This window comes from Canis lupus, chromosome 6, assembly GCF_003254725.2.
Source record: "Canis lupus dingo isolate Sandy chromosome 6, ASM325472v2, whole genome shotgun sequence".
Lineage (NCBI taxonomy): Eukaryota > Metazoa > Chordata > Mammalia > Carnivora > Canidae > Canis > Canis lupus.
In genome coordinates, this window is record NC_064248.1 from 7,380,130 (window position 1) to 7,398,485 (window position 18,356).

At 50.2% G+C, this 18,356-nt stretch overlaps 2 protein-coding genes across 12 annotated transcripts in view; one reads left to right on the plus strand and one right to left on the minus strand.

Annotated features, from left to right (window-relative positions):
- The window catches only part of DTX2 (deltex E3 ubiquitin ligase 2), a 38,714-nt gene that overhangs the window by 9,343 nt on the left and 11,015 nt on the right, over positions 1–18,356 (plus strand). For 6 of the 11 annotated variants that reach the window (XM_049111076.1, XM_025425876.3, XM_025425878.3 and 3 more), the window contains 3 exons: positions 4,426–4,782; positions 7,708–8,344; positions 14,512–14,618. In XM_049111076.1, the coding sequence (XP_048967033.1) occupies positions 4,515–4,782; positions 7,708–8,344; positions 14,512–14,618 (1,012 nt within the window). In that variant the 5' untranslated portion in view covers positions 4,426–4,514. Of the gene's footprint in view, positions 1–2,552; positions 2,604–4,425; positions 4,783–7,707; positions 8,345–14,511; positions 14,619–18,356 lie in introns of all 11 variants that reach the window. The other 5 variants (XM_049111075.1, XM_025425877.3, XM_035717963.2 and 2 more) reach the window with 1 other exon arrangement.
- Positions 5,382–6,708, minus strand: LOC112646178 (40S ribosomal protein S23-like). The gene has a single exon (XM_035717715.2). The coding sequence runs from the start codon at positions 6,706–6,708 to the stop codon at positions 6,235–6,237; it is 474 nt and encodes a 157-aa protein (XP_035573608.1). The 3' UTR covers positions 5,382–6,234.

An 18,356-nucleotide genomic window follows, 5' to 3' on the forward strand; every position in this document is an offset into this window, starting at 1 on the left:
AGTGCAGCACTGTGGACAGGATTTGTAGCTAAATCCAGCAAGAGAATGCAGAGGGAAGTGGGGACGATTTTTCTCATGGTCTAAGTTGTTGATGTTTTTTAGAAAGTAACTTTGGGCTCATCCTACGACTTAATATTATGACCTTGTGGAACATTTGCAGGTACAGAAAGAGGTAAAAAAACAAAACCATAATTCTGTCACTCCTATTAAAATTTCAGAGTTGTTCCTTGCAGCTTCCCCCCCCTTCCTTCCAGATCATTTTTTTTAAGTTTGTTTATTTTTAGTAATCTCTGCACCCAGCATGGATCTCGAACTCACAACCCTGAGATCAGGCGTCACATACTCTTCTGACTGAGCCAACCAGGTGCCCCAATTCTTTTTTTTTTTTTTTAATTTTTTTTTTTAATTTTTATTTATTTATGATAGTCACACAGAGAGAGAGAGAGGCAGAGACATAGGCAGAGGGAGAAGCAGGCTCCATGCACCGGGAGCCTGATGTGGGATTCGATCCCGGGTCTCCAGGATCGCGCCCTGGGCCAAAGGCAGGCGCCAAACCGCTGCGCCACCCAGGGGTCCCCGGTGCCCCAATTCTTAATTCAGAGTTTTATTTTACAGTTCTCTTGCCTGTAAAATGGGGACAATCCTTACCTTCAAGGGCAATTGAGGTTGAGCAAACCTAGAGGACCAGAGCACCCCACAGTCGGTGCCCAGTGAACAGCACACTGTCCTGCCTGACAGCAGAGCAGGTGCAGTTCCATATCTTGTATGTTGTATGTGTTGTAAGCAGTCATAGGTCCATAGGCCGTTTGTAAACATCTTTCGAGACTCCTATTCCATCATTAGAATATCCTGTAGCTTCTTTAAGAATTCCCTTATGTAGCGATGCTTGGATGGCTCAGCAGTTGGGCACCTGCCTTCAGCTCAGGTCATGATCCCAGGATCTGGGATCGAGTCCCACATTGGGCTCCCTGCAAGGAGCCTGCTTTTCCTTCTGCCCGTGTCTCTGCCTCTCTCTCTCAGTCTGTGTCTCTCATGAATAAATAAATAAATCTTTAAAAAAACAACAATTCCCTTATATAGATGTTTAGGTTACTTCCAGATTGAGGCTTTTTTCCATGGCCAATTATAGTAATTATTTTCATAATTAAGAACACCTTCAATAGCTCCTGTCATTAGGAGCTGAAACAAATTAGGTTTTTGAACTACAGCTTCATGATGGCTGAAGTAGTTGTAGAGAACGGGTGCCTTGACACGGCCCTTATATGTGCATAATTGCTGCGTTCAAGTGGAACACCAGTGGGTGTTTCTGGGCATTGCTTCAAATGTGCCCTAAGTCCCCTGGAGCAGAAGGTTCTCTCTCTCCCTCTCTTGTCTGCTGGAGTTTCAGACCTTTTGGGATATTAGGCATTTGAAGAGCTGAAGCCCCAGCCCTAGGACAGCTGTAGCTCTCCCTCAGGGAGTTCCTGTTCCCATGGGGAGACAGACCCTGAAACCAATAAATGCAGTCATTTGTGTTCAGATTAAGTGGACTAGGCCAAGAAGGTGGATGGAGTCAGCACTTTTCGGGTGAGGGTGTTGGTCAGAGGGCTCAGGAGAGGGGGTGCTTTGGCTGGTTCTAGAAAGATGGGCATGTTTCCTTGGGTTCTTTGGTGGAGAGAGGACTAGAGTCTGGACACATGTAGCAGCAGGATCAACAGCTCAAAGGTGGTAGGGAATGGCTTTGAATGTTCTGGCACTTGCTAGAATTTGTTGTGGCTGGACGTAAGGTGGGGACAATGGTATGAGGGAGGGACAGTGGCTGTGTGCCATGTCTTCTTCATCTCTGGGTCTCTAGTACCCCAACAGTGCCTGGATGAAGGTGGGCCCTTGGTGTGTGGAGGCCAAACACTTGCATGAAAAACTTCAGCTGCAGCTCTAGCCCATATCTCTCAAGCTGTTTGGCAGAGTTCTGCGAGTTGGTTCATCTGAGGATGTGCGGACATGCTGGAACATACCAGGTGTTCTAATATATGGCAGGCCACCGCTGCCTGAGAGATGAGTGATGCCTGCCAGGAGGTGCCAGAAGGAAAGTCTGGGCTCAGGATTAATTGGCTCTGAAACCAGTCCTGTGATTTGTACCTGGATGTGGTTATAGAGACTTCTAATTGCAGTCACTGAGCTAATAAGCCAGCCAGCCCAAGGGCATCCCAGGTCTGATCCTCCAGAGTGTGATGTGTGCTTTTGTTGGAGCAGTCGGCAGCTCACTGGCAGCCCTGGCACCCCCAGGTGTGCTCCGAGTTCTTGTAGGCCTGACTCATCCATTGCCCACATTCTCATGCTGTGTAGCTCAGTGCTACCCTGGGCCACCACTCCTCACCCAGACTTGAGGGGTGGGGACAGAGGTCCTAGTGTGGCAGGCAGACAGGGTGGGGGGAGTGGGGGGTGGGGGGTGGGGGGGGAGGAGGGCAGAGAAAGGGAGGGAGGGGACAGGCTTGGAAGATATGCACTGGGTGCCTAGTGCTTTGCGGAGTGCTTTGTTCACTGAGAACAGATGTTGGTATCATCATTTTCAGGTGGGAGAAAGCAAACTTGGAGAGCTTAGGTACCTTCGTCAAGATGATACAGTGAGTAGAATAAGCCCATGCCTGTCATTTTCACACACCACTCCAGATCAGCCTGCTTTGCGGAGCAGGGGTTTGGAGCCTTCTCGAAACCTTGATGGTGCAGAGCTGTCTCAGGGACAGCAGTGAGAGCCCAGGGTCCCAGCCTATTACCAGCTGTGTAACCAAGTCACGGCCACTCCCTGGGCCTTGGTTTCCTCACTTGCAAAATGCGGAGACAGTTCAATGTGTGTGTGAGGGGTTTGTGTAAGAATCAGAACAGATAGTGTGACTGGGAACCCTGGGTGGATGTGCTGTAACAGCTGAGAGTGCTTGGGGCTTGGGATGGGGGTCTCTTTTCTCCTCCCTCCTTTCTCAGCAGGGTTTGTAAGTGGAGCCCAATGTAGAGTCAGGTTGAGCTTTCCTGTCCAAGAAATGGACATTAGAGCTGAGTTGATCTGGGTTTGCCTCTGCTGTCACTTAGCAGTATTTGTGTGCCCTTCAATAAGATCTTGACCTCTTTTGAGCCTTATCATAAAGTGGAAGTACCACCTTGTCCATCTATTAGTCATACACGAGACAAGTATATTTGGTATTTGTCACTAAATTGGTCCTGTTCCTCTTGCACTCTGGGGCCCTGACACGGTACCGTGTTCTTCAAACAGCTGCAGGCTACTTTCCATTTAGCTGTATTTTGAACTAATATGTATAGGGCACTTAGGTCATGACAAGGCCTCTGCTGGGGCTGGCAGTACGACTGTGGACAAGGCAGATGCCTCGGCTTGCTGCTGTCTGGAGAGGCAATATGATCTGGAACATGTCTATAGACATCAGAGTTCTGGACACTGCTGCAAGGGAGAAGCTCACATGACGGGTGGCTAGGGAAAGCCTTCCTGCACCACATAGGCTAGGCCTCAAGTCTGAGTAGAGTTGACAAGGGAACAGGATGGGCTGGGATAGCTGGGAGAAGAGTGTCTCAGGAGATGAGTATAAACCCTCTGGGCCTGACCAGTGGTCAGCAAGACCCAGACTATGGTGCGGAGAGGCTGGGCTTCAGCAGCTGTGAGATTTTAATGTTTAGGGTACCCTTCATGGCTAATGATGCCTACTGGGGCAGCCTGGAGACCTGGGCGGAGTTAGGACTGTGCTTTGAGTCTCAGTTCTGCCACTGAGCCTTTGGGTGTCCTTGAGCCCCCAATCTTTTGTGAGACAAACGTTTTTCCAATCTGTAGCATAACAGGTATCTCACAAACAAACCTGTTTTGGAAACAGTAGTCTTCACCAAACAGTGTAAGTAAGGGATTTGGGATTACTCATGAAAACACAGGATAGGGCAGCCCGGGTGGCTCAGTGATTTAGAGCCACCTTCAGCCCAGGGCCTGATCCTGGAGACCCGGGATCGAGTCCCATGTCAGACTCTCTGCGTGGAGCCTGCTTTTCCCTCTGCTTGTGTCTCTGCCCCCCCCCCCCAATCTCTCATAAATAAATAAATAAAATCTCAAAAAAAAAACAAAAAAAAGGAAAACACAGGATAAAAGGATACACTATACACTCACTAGTTAGGTCAGAGGGAAATGATTGGTAAAAATAAGCTGGGCTGATGATTAGCACCCGAAATTCACTCCACTCAATCTCCCTGAACATTTGCAGAGGCAGGTAGGATGCTTGATTGACTGAATTCTTCCTCGCTGCCTGAGCAAATAAACAGGATCAGGTATTGATTCACCATGTTTTTAAGGTATTAGAAGAAAAAATTATTGTGAAAAAGTAGCATTTTTCTCTCCCTGCTCTCAGGCTGACTCTCAGGGACACTATGTGTGTTGTTAACTGTTTGTCCTATTTACAGGTCTGCTGGAAGCACTGGGCAATGATCCTGAGACTCCAACCCAGAGTGGTCTGAAAGCATTTGGGAAAGAAGAGGGAATCTTGGGGAAGATGGCCATGGCCCCAAGCCCTTCCCTGGCTCAGGTGTACACCAGTCCCGTGGCAGTGGCTGTGTGGGAATGGCAGGATGGGCTGGGCACCTGGCATCCCTACAGTGCCACCGTCTGCAGCTACATTGAGCAGCAGTTTGTCCAGCAGAAAGGCCAGCGCTTCGGGCTGGGGAGCCTGGCCCACAGCATCCCCTTAGGCCAAGCTGACCCCTCGCTGGCGCCTTATATCATTGACCTCCCCAGCTGGACCCAGTTCCGCCAGGACACTGGTAAGATACTTCTTGTCTCTAATATGTGTCAGAGTGCCTGTGTTGGGGTTGTATATAGGAATGACTCTCAGAGCTTCATTCTGTCCCTGAAATGCACTCATTTGGGAGGCAGGTGCCATGAGTGGTACCAGGTACTACAGTATGAGATGTACCTCTCACTGGTAGGGAGTGCCTCAAGAGCAGAGTGCATAGGCCCTCATAGCCCCTTCCCCCTTGTTTCCCAAACCTCAAATGCCTGCTTCCACCTGCAGTGATTAGAGGGTCTTGCAGACAGGCTGGCGTGGAATTAGTGTGTGTGCTGATAAAGAGGGCCTAGTGATGACTTCTGCCTTCACTGCACTATCTGCGTGACCTAGTTACGCAGGTAATTTCACTCTCTTATTATGCTCATGTGTAGGTTTTTTGTGGGTTTTGATCAATATTACTGAGAATGGGATCACCAGCTTCCTCCCAGAGCCATGCCCTGTCCTTCTCACCCAGGGGTTCTCAACTGGGGGTGATTTTGTCCCCCAGGACGTTTGACAGTGTTGGAGATTTTTTTTTTAAAGATTTTATTTATTTATTCATGAGAGACACACAGAGAGGCAGAGACACACAGGTAGAGAGGGAACCAGGCTCCATGCAGGGAACCTGATGTGGGACTTGATCCCAGGATCCTGGAATCAGGTCCTCAGCCAAAGGCAGACGCCCAAACAATGAGCCACCCAGGCATCCCAGTCACAGTGAGTGTTAATCAGGGAATGGAACTGTAGTGTTGTGAGAGGACGAAGTTTGAACTTGAGTGGCCAGGTCACAAGGAAGGAACAAAGACAGGCCCGAGGGAGGGGCAGGTTGTCCCTTGAAGGGACTTTGACTTTTATCCTGAAAGGAGGAACCTTAGGAGGATTTGGGCAGAGGAGTGCCGTAATCTGATTTGGAGGTGAGGAGTATCCCTGTGGCTGCCATGGAGGCAAGGGTGGAGATCAGGAGACCAGTAGAAGTGAATTTGATGATCATCTTTTGGCAAGTGCTATTGGAAACATGGCCCAAATTATTTCTCTTCTTTTGCTCTGTAATCTTCAGGTTTGGTTTATTAAGAATATAAGCTAACCACTGGGTGTTTCCCAATAGTTGCTACTTGAGAAGTCAAAGGGATTGTTACACCCAGGTAAGGGACTTATGTAAAAAATGAATAATGAGCTTTATAAAGTTTTAGAGATATAAGAAATACTCATGGCCTAATATAAGAAAATAGTCTGGAAAATTTTTCAGTGTGATTGTCAGCTTCCTAAGGGTAGATGCCTAGGAGACCAGATGGGAGGAATGCATGGTGATACAAGCTGTTTGGTTAGTCTTGATGGTTGGATTATAGATGGTTTAATTTTATATATATATTTTTCAGTTTATTGTTTTTTTTAAGTGAGGCTACCTATTTTTCATCATTAGAAATATATTTTTTTGGTAAATGAAAATTTACTGTTGTGTTTTCACCATCAAAACTGAGGATCTTCGTCTTTCCTTCTTGCCTTCGTATAAGACCAAAAGAGAGGCATTGTCTACTTTGACAACCTTAATGCCAATTCCAGGAATGTCATCCACAGCATGACCTTTGTGACCAAATCCAGCAACCAGAACCTCATAATTTTCCTCAATAAAATTCAAACAACCATAAAGAGTACAAAGGCAGTGATTTTTTTTTTTTTTCCCATTCTTGATCAGCTGGACCCCAGCACACTTCCTGATGGCAGAATTTGGCTGCTTGACTTCAACCCCTACTTTTTCCAGCACAATTCCTTTTGCATGGGAAATGCCTCCAAAAGGGTTGGTCTTCAGGGCTGTGCCCAAATAGGCTTTCTTGTACTGTTTATCATGCCACTTCTGATCTTGTCCATGGCTGCAGAGCTTCCTGGTGGGACAGAGACACTTCCCTGAGCAAAAAAGAGGCATCATTACAAGTATTTTGAAAAATCCTTGGGACGCCTGGGTGGCTCAGTGGTTGAGCATCTGCCTTCAGCTCAGATCCCACAGTTCCAGGATCGAGTCTCACATCAGCCTCCCTGCATGGAGCCTGCTTCTCCCTCTGCCTCTGTCTCTGCCTGCCTCTCTCTGTGTCTCTCATGAATAAATAAAATCTTAAAAGAAAAGAAAAGAAAAAGCCTGGAGTCTGAGCCACAGCTGTTCTTTTTTTTTTTTTTAAAGATTTTATTTATTCATTCATGAGAGACACACACACACAGAGGGAGAGAGAGAGCGAGAGAGAGAGACAGGCAGGCAGAGGGAGAGGCAGGCTCCATGCAGGGAGCCTGATGTGGGACTCGATCCCAGGACTCCAGAATGACGCCCTGGGCCGAAGGCAGGCACTTAACCGCTGAGCCACCCAGGGATTCCCCACAGCTGTTCTTTGACCTAAGTTCCTAGCATCCCCCACTCCTGCCAAGGAGCACAGATCCCCATCTGCCATGTAGATCCCTTTAGGCCAAGTTTGTTTGTTTCCTTCCTTCTTTCCTTCCTTCCTTCCTTCCTTCCTCCCTCCCTCCCTCCCTCCCTCCCTCCCTCCCTTTCGTTTGAGAGAGAGCGCATATGAGTGAGCATGAGCTGGGGCAGAGGGAGAGGGAAGAAGCAGGCTCTCCACTGAGCAGGGAGCCCAACTCCAGACTGATTCCAGGACTCTGAGATCATGACCTGCGCCAAAGACAGATGCTCAACTGACTGAGCCACCACGCGCTCCCCCAGTTTCTTTACCTAGAGAGAGTTTTCTGCCCTTTCTACCCAAAATTTGGGAAGAATAACTGGTGCCAGCCTTTTGTTCAAATAACAGCATGACTCTTGTCTATTCATACTGTGACCATGCTGGCTTATTTTGTTTGTAGAAAAAAATTTTTTACTCTTTTTGTTTTGGGGGGCTAGGAGATTCACCATTCATGTGTCCTCCTCCTCTTCGAACAGGCACCATGCGGGCTGTGCGCAGGCACCTGTTCCCCCAGCAGTCGGCCCCCGGCCGGGGCATTGTCTGGGAGTGGCTGAGTGACGACGGTTCCTGGACGGCTTATGAAGCCAGTGTCTGTGACTTCCTGGAGCAACAGATGGCCAGGGGCAACCAACTTGTGGACTTGGCTCCCCTGGGGTACAACTATACCGTCAACTATGCCACTCACACGCAGACCAACAAAACTTCAAGCTTCTGCCGCAGTGTGCGGCGCCAAGCAGGAACCCCGTACCCAGTGACCACCATCATTGCTCCACCAGGCCACACGGGAGTTGCCTGCTCTTGCCATCAGTGCCTCAGTGGTGGTGGAACTGGCCCGGTGTCAGGCCGCTACCGCCACTCCATGACCAACCTCCCTGCGTACCCTGTCCCTCAGCCCCCCCACAGGACCGCCATTGTCTTTGGGGCCCACCAGGCCTTTGCTCCATACAGCAAGCCCTCCCTCTCTGGGGCTAGGTCTGCACCCAGGCTGAACACCGCCAACCCCTGGGGTGGGGCGCCCCCCTCCCTGGGGAGCCAGCCCCTCTACCGCTCCAGCCTCTCCCACCTGGGACTGCAGCACCAGCCCCCAGGATTGTCCACTGCCAGTGGAGCCAGGTATCTCTTGTTATTGAGGGTCATTTTGTCCACCTGTGCGCCATGTCAGCAGGCTTGGCTTTCTGCTTTGAGTTAGCTGGGAAGATGGCCCAAATACCTGCAGGCCTGGGCCCTGCCTCCGTGGACGTCCATGCTGTGTCGTCTCCTTTGCATGTGCCACCTGGCGCCTGCATGCTGGCCTTCCTCAGTCTGGGTTCATGGAGTCTAGGTGATCTCTGGTACCTGAGTGCTGATAGTTGCCTTCACTCCTGAGAGGCTCCCTGTAAAGCATATAAAGGCCTTTTAGCTATACCTGTGTGCCACATAGCTCTGCCATGTACCTGAGGACATCTCATAGACAACTCCTCTGTGCCAGGCACCGAAGACACAGGTGTGGAAGGTTCAGTCCCCTCCCACTCATCCAGGGGAAGGCTGTGAGCCCAGCTTTGGTGCTTAACAGTTGAGAGAGCAAGATGCTGAGTATGTGGCAGGTGGCAACAGGTAGCAGGATGGCTTCCACGGTGGCACAATCGGCCCAGTGTCTTGTAGAGCTCTCTGCACCTGGGGGAGGATGGGGAAATGAGCCTGGACTCCACCTGGACCAGAGGCCACCGAAAAGTTGGGAGAGCCCTGGAGTGGCCAGTGGGGGGGTGGTTGTTCCAGGTGGTTCCTGGAGACCTGTCACTGAAGAGTGGCTCCTTGGGGAGCATTATTGAAGGTGCTGGACTTGGGGGACAGCCAGAGAGTTCTGAATGGCAGCCCGGATGGGGGCTGGTTCCCAAGAGAGTGACTTGTGGGCCCCTAGCGGACCCGTGGCTCCCCCACCCCCCATGGGGGCAGCATCCCGTTGGGCTAGGCTGACATCAGCCTCTAGCATTTTTTTAAAGGTGGGTTTCAGAGGCCCTTGCTGGCAACTGTAAGACAGTGATGACTGCCCTTCACCAAGTGCACATAGCTAGGTTGTGGATGAGTTCAGTAATCCTCTTCATGGCCATCTGGTAGATGGTGTCCTCAGCTGCCGGGTGAGCACATGGAGGTTGGCAGGACAGCCAGCAAGTGGCATGGCTGGGATTAAACCCAGGCCCCAGAGCAGGCTGTGAGGGACCCATGGGGAGATCTTGAAGCTCTCTTACAGGTGGAGTGAGGGGGAAGACCGAGACTTCCTGAAGGATAGCGTGGAGGTATCCGTAGATGGGAGGGGCATCTTCTCCTTTAGGGACTGGGGGTGTGTGAACTGAGGTCTTTCTGGGAATGGGAGCTTTCACTTGGCCATCTCCCTGGATTTTCACTTAGGCATTAGCAAGCAGGGCTCTGTGTTATGTCAGCCCCACCCAGTGTTCCGTGAGGCCCTCTCTGATATGTGGGTCAGAATCCTTCAGAGAAAAGTATGCTCTCTGCCAGCCCGGAGTGGTTATCAGCAGGGCTAGAGCTGCTTCTACTAGGTTGGTTTTGCTGAGCCTCCTGGGGCTTCTTAAGTTCTTACAAATTATTTTGGGGCACATTTCTAGATAGTTCTATAGCTGGGATTCTGGGATTGAGCCAGGTGACTTAATAGGCTTTGTTGCTTTCTTCTGGCACGGGGCTCCCATTGGTCTCCCCTGATATTTCTCTGGCGTCCCCCCTCCCCCAGCCTGAGGGCCCGAGAGACTGCCAAAGTGAGCCCCCCTGGCACAGGCCAGGCAAGTTTCAGAAGGGACGGTGGCTGGGCCACATGGCCTCACCTGTGCTGCTGGCCATGCGTGTTGCTGCTTGCCCTCCTTGCCTTGGTTGTAAGCCAAGAAGGGAACCAGGCCAACCGGCTAGGTTAGTTGAAACCGCCTCAAAGGGGCCTGCCTCCTGAAGTGGGTGTTCATCTCTAGCTCCTCCAGCTTTTCAGGACCTGGGAGAGGCACAGTTCACTCACATGGCCATATCCCTCCCTGTTTTGAAAAACAGGGTTTCTCAATGTCTTATCTGTCGGGTGGCCCTCATCAGTTAACCTGTTTCTTATGGAACGGAGGGGGCTTAATGAATACCTGGCCTCTCAACCCAGCCGAACGAGGAGAGTCGAAAACACTTGACAACTCTGTCTCCCTAGGGGCTGTGGTTTGATTCTCCAAGCTGAACAAATGTTGATTGCATTAGGTGGACATTCCCCAGAGGGCAGCGGGGCTGGGGGCACCATGGGCTAGGGAAGCCTGAGAACCAGCCTTATTTACTGGTAGCCACTGGAAAGAACAGGCGGAGGAGCAAAATCAAAATTTGTGGAACACGTGTGGTTTTTATTTTGGAAACCATGTGGTTTCAGATCGCCTCTTGCTCAATCCGGATAAAACCTTGGCTGACAGATTTAGATTTCCCTGTGCTCTGGGAGGCTTTCTGAGCAGGCAGTGTCGCCTTCAGCTGCCGGGGTTTAAGAAAATTTCCTGGGCAGCCTGGGTGGATCAGGGGTTTAGCACCACCTTCAGCCCAAGGTGTGATCCTGGGGACCCGGGATCAGGTTCCGCATAGGGCTCCCTGCATGGAGCCAGCTTCTCCCTCTGCCAGTGTCTCTGCCTCTCTGCCTCTCTGTGTCTCTCATGAATGAATAAATAAAATCTTAAAAAAAAAAAAAAATTCCTGGTCGCTGAACTTTATCCTTTCAGCACCAAGACTTGTGTTTTAATGATGTTGGATAGAAAACCTTCCGAAATGTGTCACGTACACCCTTCTCTTCTTTAGTAGAGGGTGTGGTGGCTTAATTAACATCTTGATGACTTGAGGTGGTGATCATGACCGGCTGTCTGTTGTAGCTTTGGCGTGGCTAAGCCTTGGGGTGGCTTGCCCTTGCACTAAGTGGCCCTAGGATGTGGCTTTCCCAGTTTGTTTCCTTCTGCTGTGTTCTCGCTGCCGCTCTTCCCCCAGGCTCTGCAAACACTCCCTCCTGCAGTCCACCTGGCTTGCATGCTTGGAGTCCCGGGTCCAAGGGGGGTACCTTTCGTCTGACTGGCTATAGGCCCTTGGGTCAGCTCTGTTCTCTTTCTATGTCTATTCTCTCCCCTCTTGAGATTAAGGAGTTGGGCCGGGAAGCCAGAATTTTCCCTTTGCTCTAATTTTGTGGTTTTTGGGATTTCCGTGGGGGGCCTTGCAGGAAGATGCATGACAGCCCTTCAGCTTTCCTGTGTCCCCTTGACTCCTCTGAGAACAGGGAAACAGTGAACATTTGTATTGGGCTGGAGATTGAGCCTCACAACCATCCTGGGGGCCTTTTGGAATTGCTCTCATCTTACACATAGAGAAATTGATCAGAAAGGGGACTCAACCTGGCCAAGGGCATGCAGGTTTAAGGTGGAGTGGCGCTGGAAGTGGGGTCTCCAGACCCCACATCTAACGCTCCTTGTACTGCACCTGCTGTCAGGGCTTGCTGGTCAGTGCTGGCTTGCTGGCCTGTGGGGAGCGGGTGGGAGGCTTTTGTGCTTGCCTGGGACTGCCACATCCTGCCTTCATAGAAGACTGGAAGTCCTCCTGTCTCCTGTTCTGAGCTCCATTTGGAAGCTCCTGGAGAGAGTCCCAGACAGGAAAGCCAGGTTGGGCCTAGTAGGTAGAACCAGGAAGAGGGGAGGTCAGGAGCGTTGCTGGAGGCAGTGACTGGGAGGAATTGTCAGAGAAGGGTGCTCTGTTGGGTAAATAGTGCCCATGCTGGGGACCATTCTGCCCGTCTGGGCCCTTTGAGGATGGTGGAGGGGGAGTTGGTGACCTCCGAGGTCCTGTCCACCCCAAGAGTCCCCATGTTTGGAATTCCTGGGTTCTTGTCCTGCTCCTATCACTGCAGGGATACCTACAGAGTAGCTACTGGGATGAATGATAGGGGAAGTGGCAACACTGTGAGACCCATAGAACTTAGTCACAGTTCCTGGCCCCAGTTCTAGAATGAGTGTCCAGTGGTAGCCTTAATGCCTGCTTTCTGCTCTAGTTCTTGGGGGCGGAACCTGAGGCCTTCTCCCTCACATACATGCCTATTCCCAGCAAAGGAAGATCCCACTTCTTGGACCCTCTCTGAGCCAGTGATGAGTAGCCCACTAACTTGGGGGAATTGTAGAGCCAAGCTTCAGCTTCCTGACTTCCTGGCTGAGGGCTCAAGTTCAGTGTCCTCTGTAGAACTGGCTTGGGAGATGAAGAATCCCTGAAAGGGCTCTGTCCTTCACTTCTAGAACCTGAGAATTGCAAAGACCATCAGAGATTATCTACTTTCCTTTAAAAAATGAAAATGGAGAAACAGGCTCAGGAAGGGGTGTGCTGGTTGTTCCACATTGAACAATTTAGAGGGGCCAAAACCTTAGCCCAGGTGTCCTGTATGCCCAGCTCTTCCATTACATTATCAAAGCTCTCCAGAACCAGGTCCATTGTTCTCTCGAGCTTGAGAGTAGCTGAGGACAGCAAGAAGTCTGATCTGCATAGAGTGGCCACACAGGTGATTCTCTTGGGGGAGAACAATCCAGAAATGAAAACAAAATATCTATTCAGACAAATACTAGAACACCTGCCGTGCTCCCAACCCCATGCAGGGGCCCTAGAAGCTTCAGCACCAGCTGAGTGTGAGATTCTGATTTGGATCAGAACTGGCCAGCTCCAGGTAGTTTACACCAGCAGGATCTGTTACCCTGGCGCTGGTGATAGGGGAAGTATCTGAGGCTGCTTCCAGAAACATTTGCCATGAACCAGGCACATTGTTGGTTTGCTGACAGCTGTAAGGGTAGCACTGTAGATTGGAGCTGGCCATCATTTCCGGAGCATCTTCTGGGCTCCAGGCTAGGCCCAGTGGAACAGATGAATGCAACCTGGCCCTGACCTTGGGGAGCTCCAGTGTAGGAACTATTTGGAAGGGTTTCATAACCCTTCTGGTGTTGCCATCTTTAGCATGGGCAGAGATGAGATGGACTGGAAGATACAGGAATCCCAGTGGCAGGTGAGTGGGGGCGGCAGGGCAGCACAGGGGGTCAGCAGGCATCTTGGGGCCATCTACACCAATTGTTTGCCAGTGTGGGGCTCCCCTCAAACCATGGTGGCAGAGGCTTTATTATTACTTGAAAAATATAATGGCTTAAAACTAAGGGAGTGATGCAAGCAAGCATAGTTACTGTGGCAAGCAAGACCCTTATTTTTTTTTAATCTCTTTATTTTGAACTAATTTTAGATACATAGAAAAGTTAGAAAAATAGTATGGAGAGTTTCCATAACTCCCTTCCTTGCCTTATCTTGTAAAGTCAAACAATTGCTATCATGAGTATGTTACTGTTAACCAAGGACTTTTCTCGATTTTCACTTTGTGCAGTGCTGCTCCTGTTCGGTCCCAGGATCCTGTAGGATTCCACCTCCTATCCAGTTGTCCTTTATCCTCCCCATCCTCCCTTCAGTAGAAGTTCCTCGGTGTTTTTATCTTCCATAACCTTGATGCTTTTGAAGAGTTAACTTTGTTGAATGTCCCTTATTTGGGGCTTGTCAGTTGCTTTCTCACGCTTGAGGTTTTATGCAGTTTTGGCAGAAACCACAAAAGTGGTGTTATGTCCTTCTCAGAGCACCCTTTCTTGGGGTTCCTGATATTGATTGGTCATATTAGTGGTAATAGTGGTCTTGAGTACTTGTGAGAGTGGTTTCTGCCAGATTTCCCCTCCCCAGGTACCATAAAGCCCTAATTCTGACAAAGCTAGTGAGCTCAAAATTCTTTTAGGATTGTCTTCAGAGTTTGAATTGTCCAGGAAAACTTTTTTTTTTTTTTTTTTTTTTGACAGTTAAACCTTCCTTCTTGATAGCTTGTAAAAAGCTGAGCCTCACACCTCAGCAATGTTCTTTCCCACCCTGGCCCTGTACCTGCTTGCTGATGATGCCCCCTTTCCTGTTTACCTGGCTTGGGGTTTGACTCTCCCTGTTAAGAGTTTTGCTATGGTGGTAGGCCAGGCTCTGGGCTTCCCGTCCTCAGTATTCAGCTTCTCTAGGTTAGTCTGGGTCTGAGAGTGGTAAAATTCAGATTTCTTTCCTCTTCTTTCCAGTTATCAGTATCTTTAATTAAAAACAAACAAACCGAGAAGTCCTCATTCACACTGAAGTGGCCACACAAAGTGAAGCTATCAAGGCCCCAGCAGTGCCAGGGTATTTGTATCTTGGTCTCGCTCTGGCTCTTGTTTCTGCTAAGTTGGCTCCTACATTCAGCTTTGTTCTCTCTTCTCCCCAAGTGCCTCCCTCCCCAGCGGTCCTGTGAGCAGTCCTGGGAGCATCCCTGCCGCAGTGCCCGTGCAGATGCAGATGCCGAAGCCCAGCCGGGTCCAGCAAGCCCTTGCAGGTAGGCACCCTCCTGGGTCCTGGGTTCCAGAACAGGCTGTGTCTTGCAGGGAGCAGGATGTGGAGGCAGTGGGAGAATGGGAGGAGATTGTGGGACAGGGGTCATTACCCTCTCCGTTCTCATGGAAAGCCACGGGGGCTCCTGGGGGGGCAGACTGGGGAGGCAGTGCCTCTTTGCAGTGATTGTGTACCCTCAGTGAGTGAGCCTGGGCACCCCTCGGTCTGGTCTCTCGGGGGACTAGTCAGCCTAATGTCAGTGGGTACCCTGGTGTAGACTTTTCCCCATCTTTGAAATTTCAGCGTCACTTTAATTATGGTTTGAGTCATTTCTCTCTCCTGAAGTGCTTTACACATTTTCCTGAAGGGGCCCTCTGGGGAACTCAGTTATTTTGGCTGGAGATATGCTTTGAATAAGTGGCTTTGAGTCCAACTCGATCTTATGTTAACCATACACCTTTGAACCGTTTTTAAAATTCCTTTAAAAAAAATTCCTTTTGTAGGGTAGGGAGTTACTGAAAGTTACTTTTTATTTTTTTATTATTATTTTTTTTAATGAACTAGGTTTTATTTGTTTATTTATTTATTTATTCATGATAGAGAGAGAGAGAGGCAGGAGACACAGGCAGAGGGAGAAGCAGGCCCGATGTGGGACCCGATCCCAGGACTCCAGGATCGTGCCCTGGGCCAAAGGCAGGTGCTAAACCGCTAAGCCACCCAGGGATCCCCTGAAAGTTACTTTTTAATGATTGGGAAAGCCAAGTGTAATAGAAAGATAGACGGGGGAGTATAGTGAAGTTGAAGCAGGAGAATATGATAACCTAAGTCTATGTGTTAAGTGAGTCACTGTAGTAGCACCAGAGGCTGGAGGGGACAGGCCTAGAGGAGGGAGACCCGTGCAGGGTCTGACTCCATGGCTCAGGGGAGCCAGCCAACACCTGACTCGGGCCTTAGTAGTGGTAGAGGCAAGAGCGTCTGTCTTGGTGACTGGATGAGTCAAGAGAGAAGGAATAGAACAAGGCCCAGTGTGCGCCTGCCAGCATTACTGGCAGGGGCTTCACATGTATCTTCCTTCATTTCTTCTGTAACGGCCCTGTGAAGGTAGGAACTTTTATTCCTATTTTATTTATTTATTTTTAATCTTTTAAAAAAGATTTTATTTATTAATTCATGATAGAAACAGAGAGAGAGGCAGAGACACAGGCAGAGGGAGAAGCAGGCTCCCTGTGGTGAGCCTGATACAGGACTTGATCTCAGGATCCCAGGATCACAACCTGAGGTGAAGGCTCAACCACTGAGCCCCCCAGGTGTCCCTTATTTTATTTTTAAAAGATGTTATTTATTTGAAAGAGAGAGAGAGAGCATGAGCAGAGTGAGGGGCAGAAGGAGGAGCAGATTCCCTGCTGATCAGGGGCTCGATCCTGGGACTCTGGGATCATGACCTGAGCCAAAGGCAGATGCCCAGCTGACTGGGCCACCCATTTTACACTTAGGGAAATTGAGCCTCGGAGAATTCCAGAAACTTCTCAAGATGAGACAGTCAGCCCTTGGCAGAGCTGGAACTCAGCTGCAGGCATTCTGGGCCCTGGAAGCTGGTTTCACAGCAGTTACACTGTGCTACTCCCGAGTCTGTTGGGAGTACAGGAAGGGGTGAGGGCGCTGCCTGTGGTCCTAGCCCAGGGGAGTTCTCCCGGAGGCAGTGGGCATTTGGATGTGCAGCTCAGGAGAGCCGTCTAGGGTGGAATGGGATGGCCTCTGCCCCCATGGGTGGAATGTATGGGCTTACAGAAACTGCGAATGGGGGCAGCCCTGGTGGCGCAGCAGTTTAGTGCCTCCTGCAGCCTAGGGTGTGATCCTGGAGACCCTGGATCGAGTCCCACGTCAGGCTCTCTGCATGGTGCCTGCTTCTCCCTCTGTCTGTCTCTGCCTCTCTCTCTCTCTCTCTGTGTCTCTATGAATAAATAAATTTTAAAAAATCTTAAAAAAAAAAGAAAGAAAGAAACTGCGGGTGGGATGCTGGGAAGAGCCTTTGAAGGAGATGTAGGTACCAGCCAGAGAGGTTATAGAAGACAGGAGAGTGGGGCCTTCTGGAACCTACTTCAGCTGCTCAGCCATCAGCCCTCTGCTGGGGCAGAGAGAACAGTAAGCAGAGATGTGATTGCAAAGTTCCCCCACCTTAGGTCTTCTTGTGGCAACACATGAGTCAGACCGGTGTGCGTGTGTGTCTGAATATGTGTGTTGTGTGTATGTGTATGCTCGTGTATGAGGCGGTGGTCTCACTGGAGAAAGGTTGTGGGTGACCAGGTGTGGCCAGCACATGGCTGAGCTCCATTCAGCTCTGTAGTCACTAAGGCTTGAATACAGATGCTATAAAACCTTTTTAAACACAGCTCAGAAGTAGTCTGGGGATTGAGTAACACTTGCTCCCTTTCTTTTGCTCTTGAGATTGAGGACCCTCTTAGTCTCTATCCCAGAGTGTCCTCAGTGTCTGCTTTCACCTGGCTCTCAGGTCAGTCCTAGAGATAGGCAGGTCTCTTAACCTCCATTTTACTCATTGGGGAAGCAGACCTCAAAGATTGTGGAACTTGGTCCTGGCCAGCAAGAAGTAGAGACTGGCGTCCATAGCCAGATGCCATCTCCTCTGGACACAGACTCTGCCTTGTACCTGTCAATGGGATTCTAGTCTGAGGTGCCAGGGAAGCAGAGATCCTGAGCTAGGCCCCAGGAAGTAGAGTCAGGAGAATGTCATCTTTCCCTGGGCCACATTTATGGATTCGGGAGTACTCAGGCCACAATGAGGTAGATGTAGGGTTTTGGGGTAGGATTGCAAACAATTGGTCATGCTGTGAAAGGACCGTGTACCCCACTACCCTCACAGAGGCAGTCCACAGAGAAGCTACCTCCAGGTAAGGCCAGCAGTGCCCTCAGGTGACAGCTCCACTGGCTGTGGCATGGCCCAGCCCTCCTTGGAGTGTGTGTGTTTTATGCTGCTGTAGCCCACCCAAGGCTGGGAAGCCGGGGACAAGTGGAGCTGGGACCCGGCTTGCTAAGACCAGTCAGAGGACAGGCTTGGACCTGAGCCCCAGTCATGAGACAAAGGTGTCAGAAGGGGGGAGGTGTTTACACATCTGACCTCGACAGGGGCTGATCTCTCTGGATCTCTAGTGGTTAAGTGGGAATCCTCTCAGATAAGTGGAGAAGCTAAGGCCATCTAAACAGTTATAGTTATTTGGGGACGACGGCAGTTTGTGATGGCGTGTGGAGGTGAGGGGGCTGTCCCTGAGCCCCGCTGTTGGGAAGGTGTGATGGTCCGTCTTGGCATCCCCTCAACCCGTCCTGTCCAGTGGATGTTGCTTTTGCGAAGTGTAGGTGTGGAGTTATTTTCACACTTTCTCACAAGAAGGCAGACCCAGGGGATCCCTGGGTGGCTCAGCGGTTTGGCGCCTGCCTTTGGCCCAGGGCACGATCCTGGAGTCCCAGGATCGAGTCCCACGTCAGGCTTCCGGCATGGAGCCTGCTTTTCCCTCCTGTGTCTCTGTCTCTCTGTCTCTCTGTCTCTCTCTCTCTCTCTCTGTCTCTCTCTCTCTCTGTCGTAAATAAATAAATAAATCTTAAAAAAAAAAAAAAAAAAAAGAGGCAGACCCACAGAGTAGGAGCTGCTGCTCTGCAGCCTTCTAAGTTGAGACTTCTGTGTCTATGACTCAAATTCAGGGGAGGGTCCTGCATTGACAAGGGCAGAAGC

What these genes read in the sequence shown, in the direction of transcription:
- LOC112646178 (XM_035717715.2), bottom strand. Translation starts at nt 6,708, where the DNA reads ATGCCTCTTTTTTGCTCAGGGAAGTGTCTCTGTCCCACCAGGAAGCTC.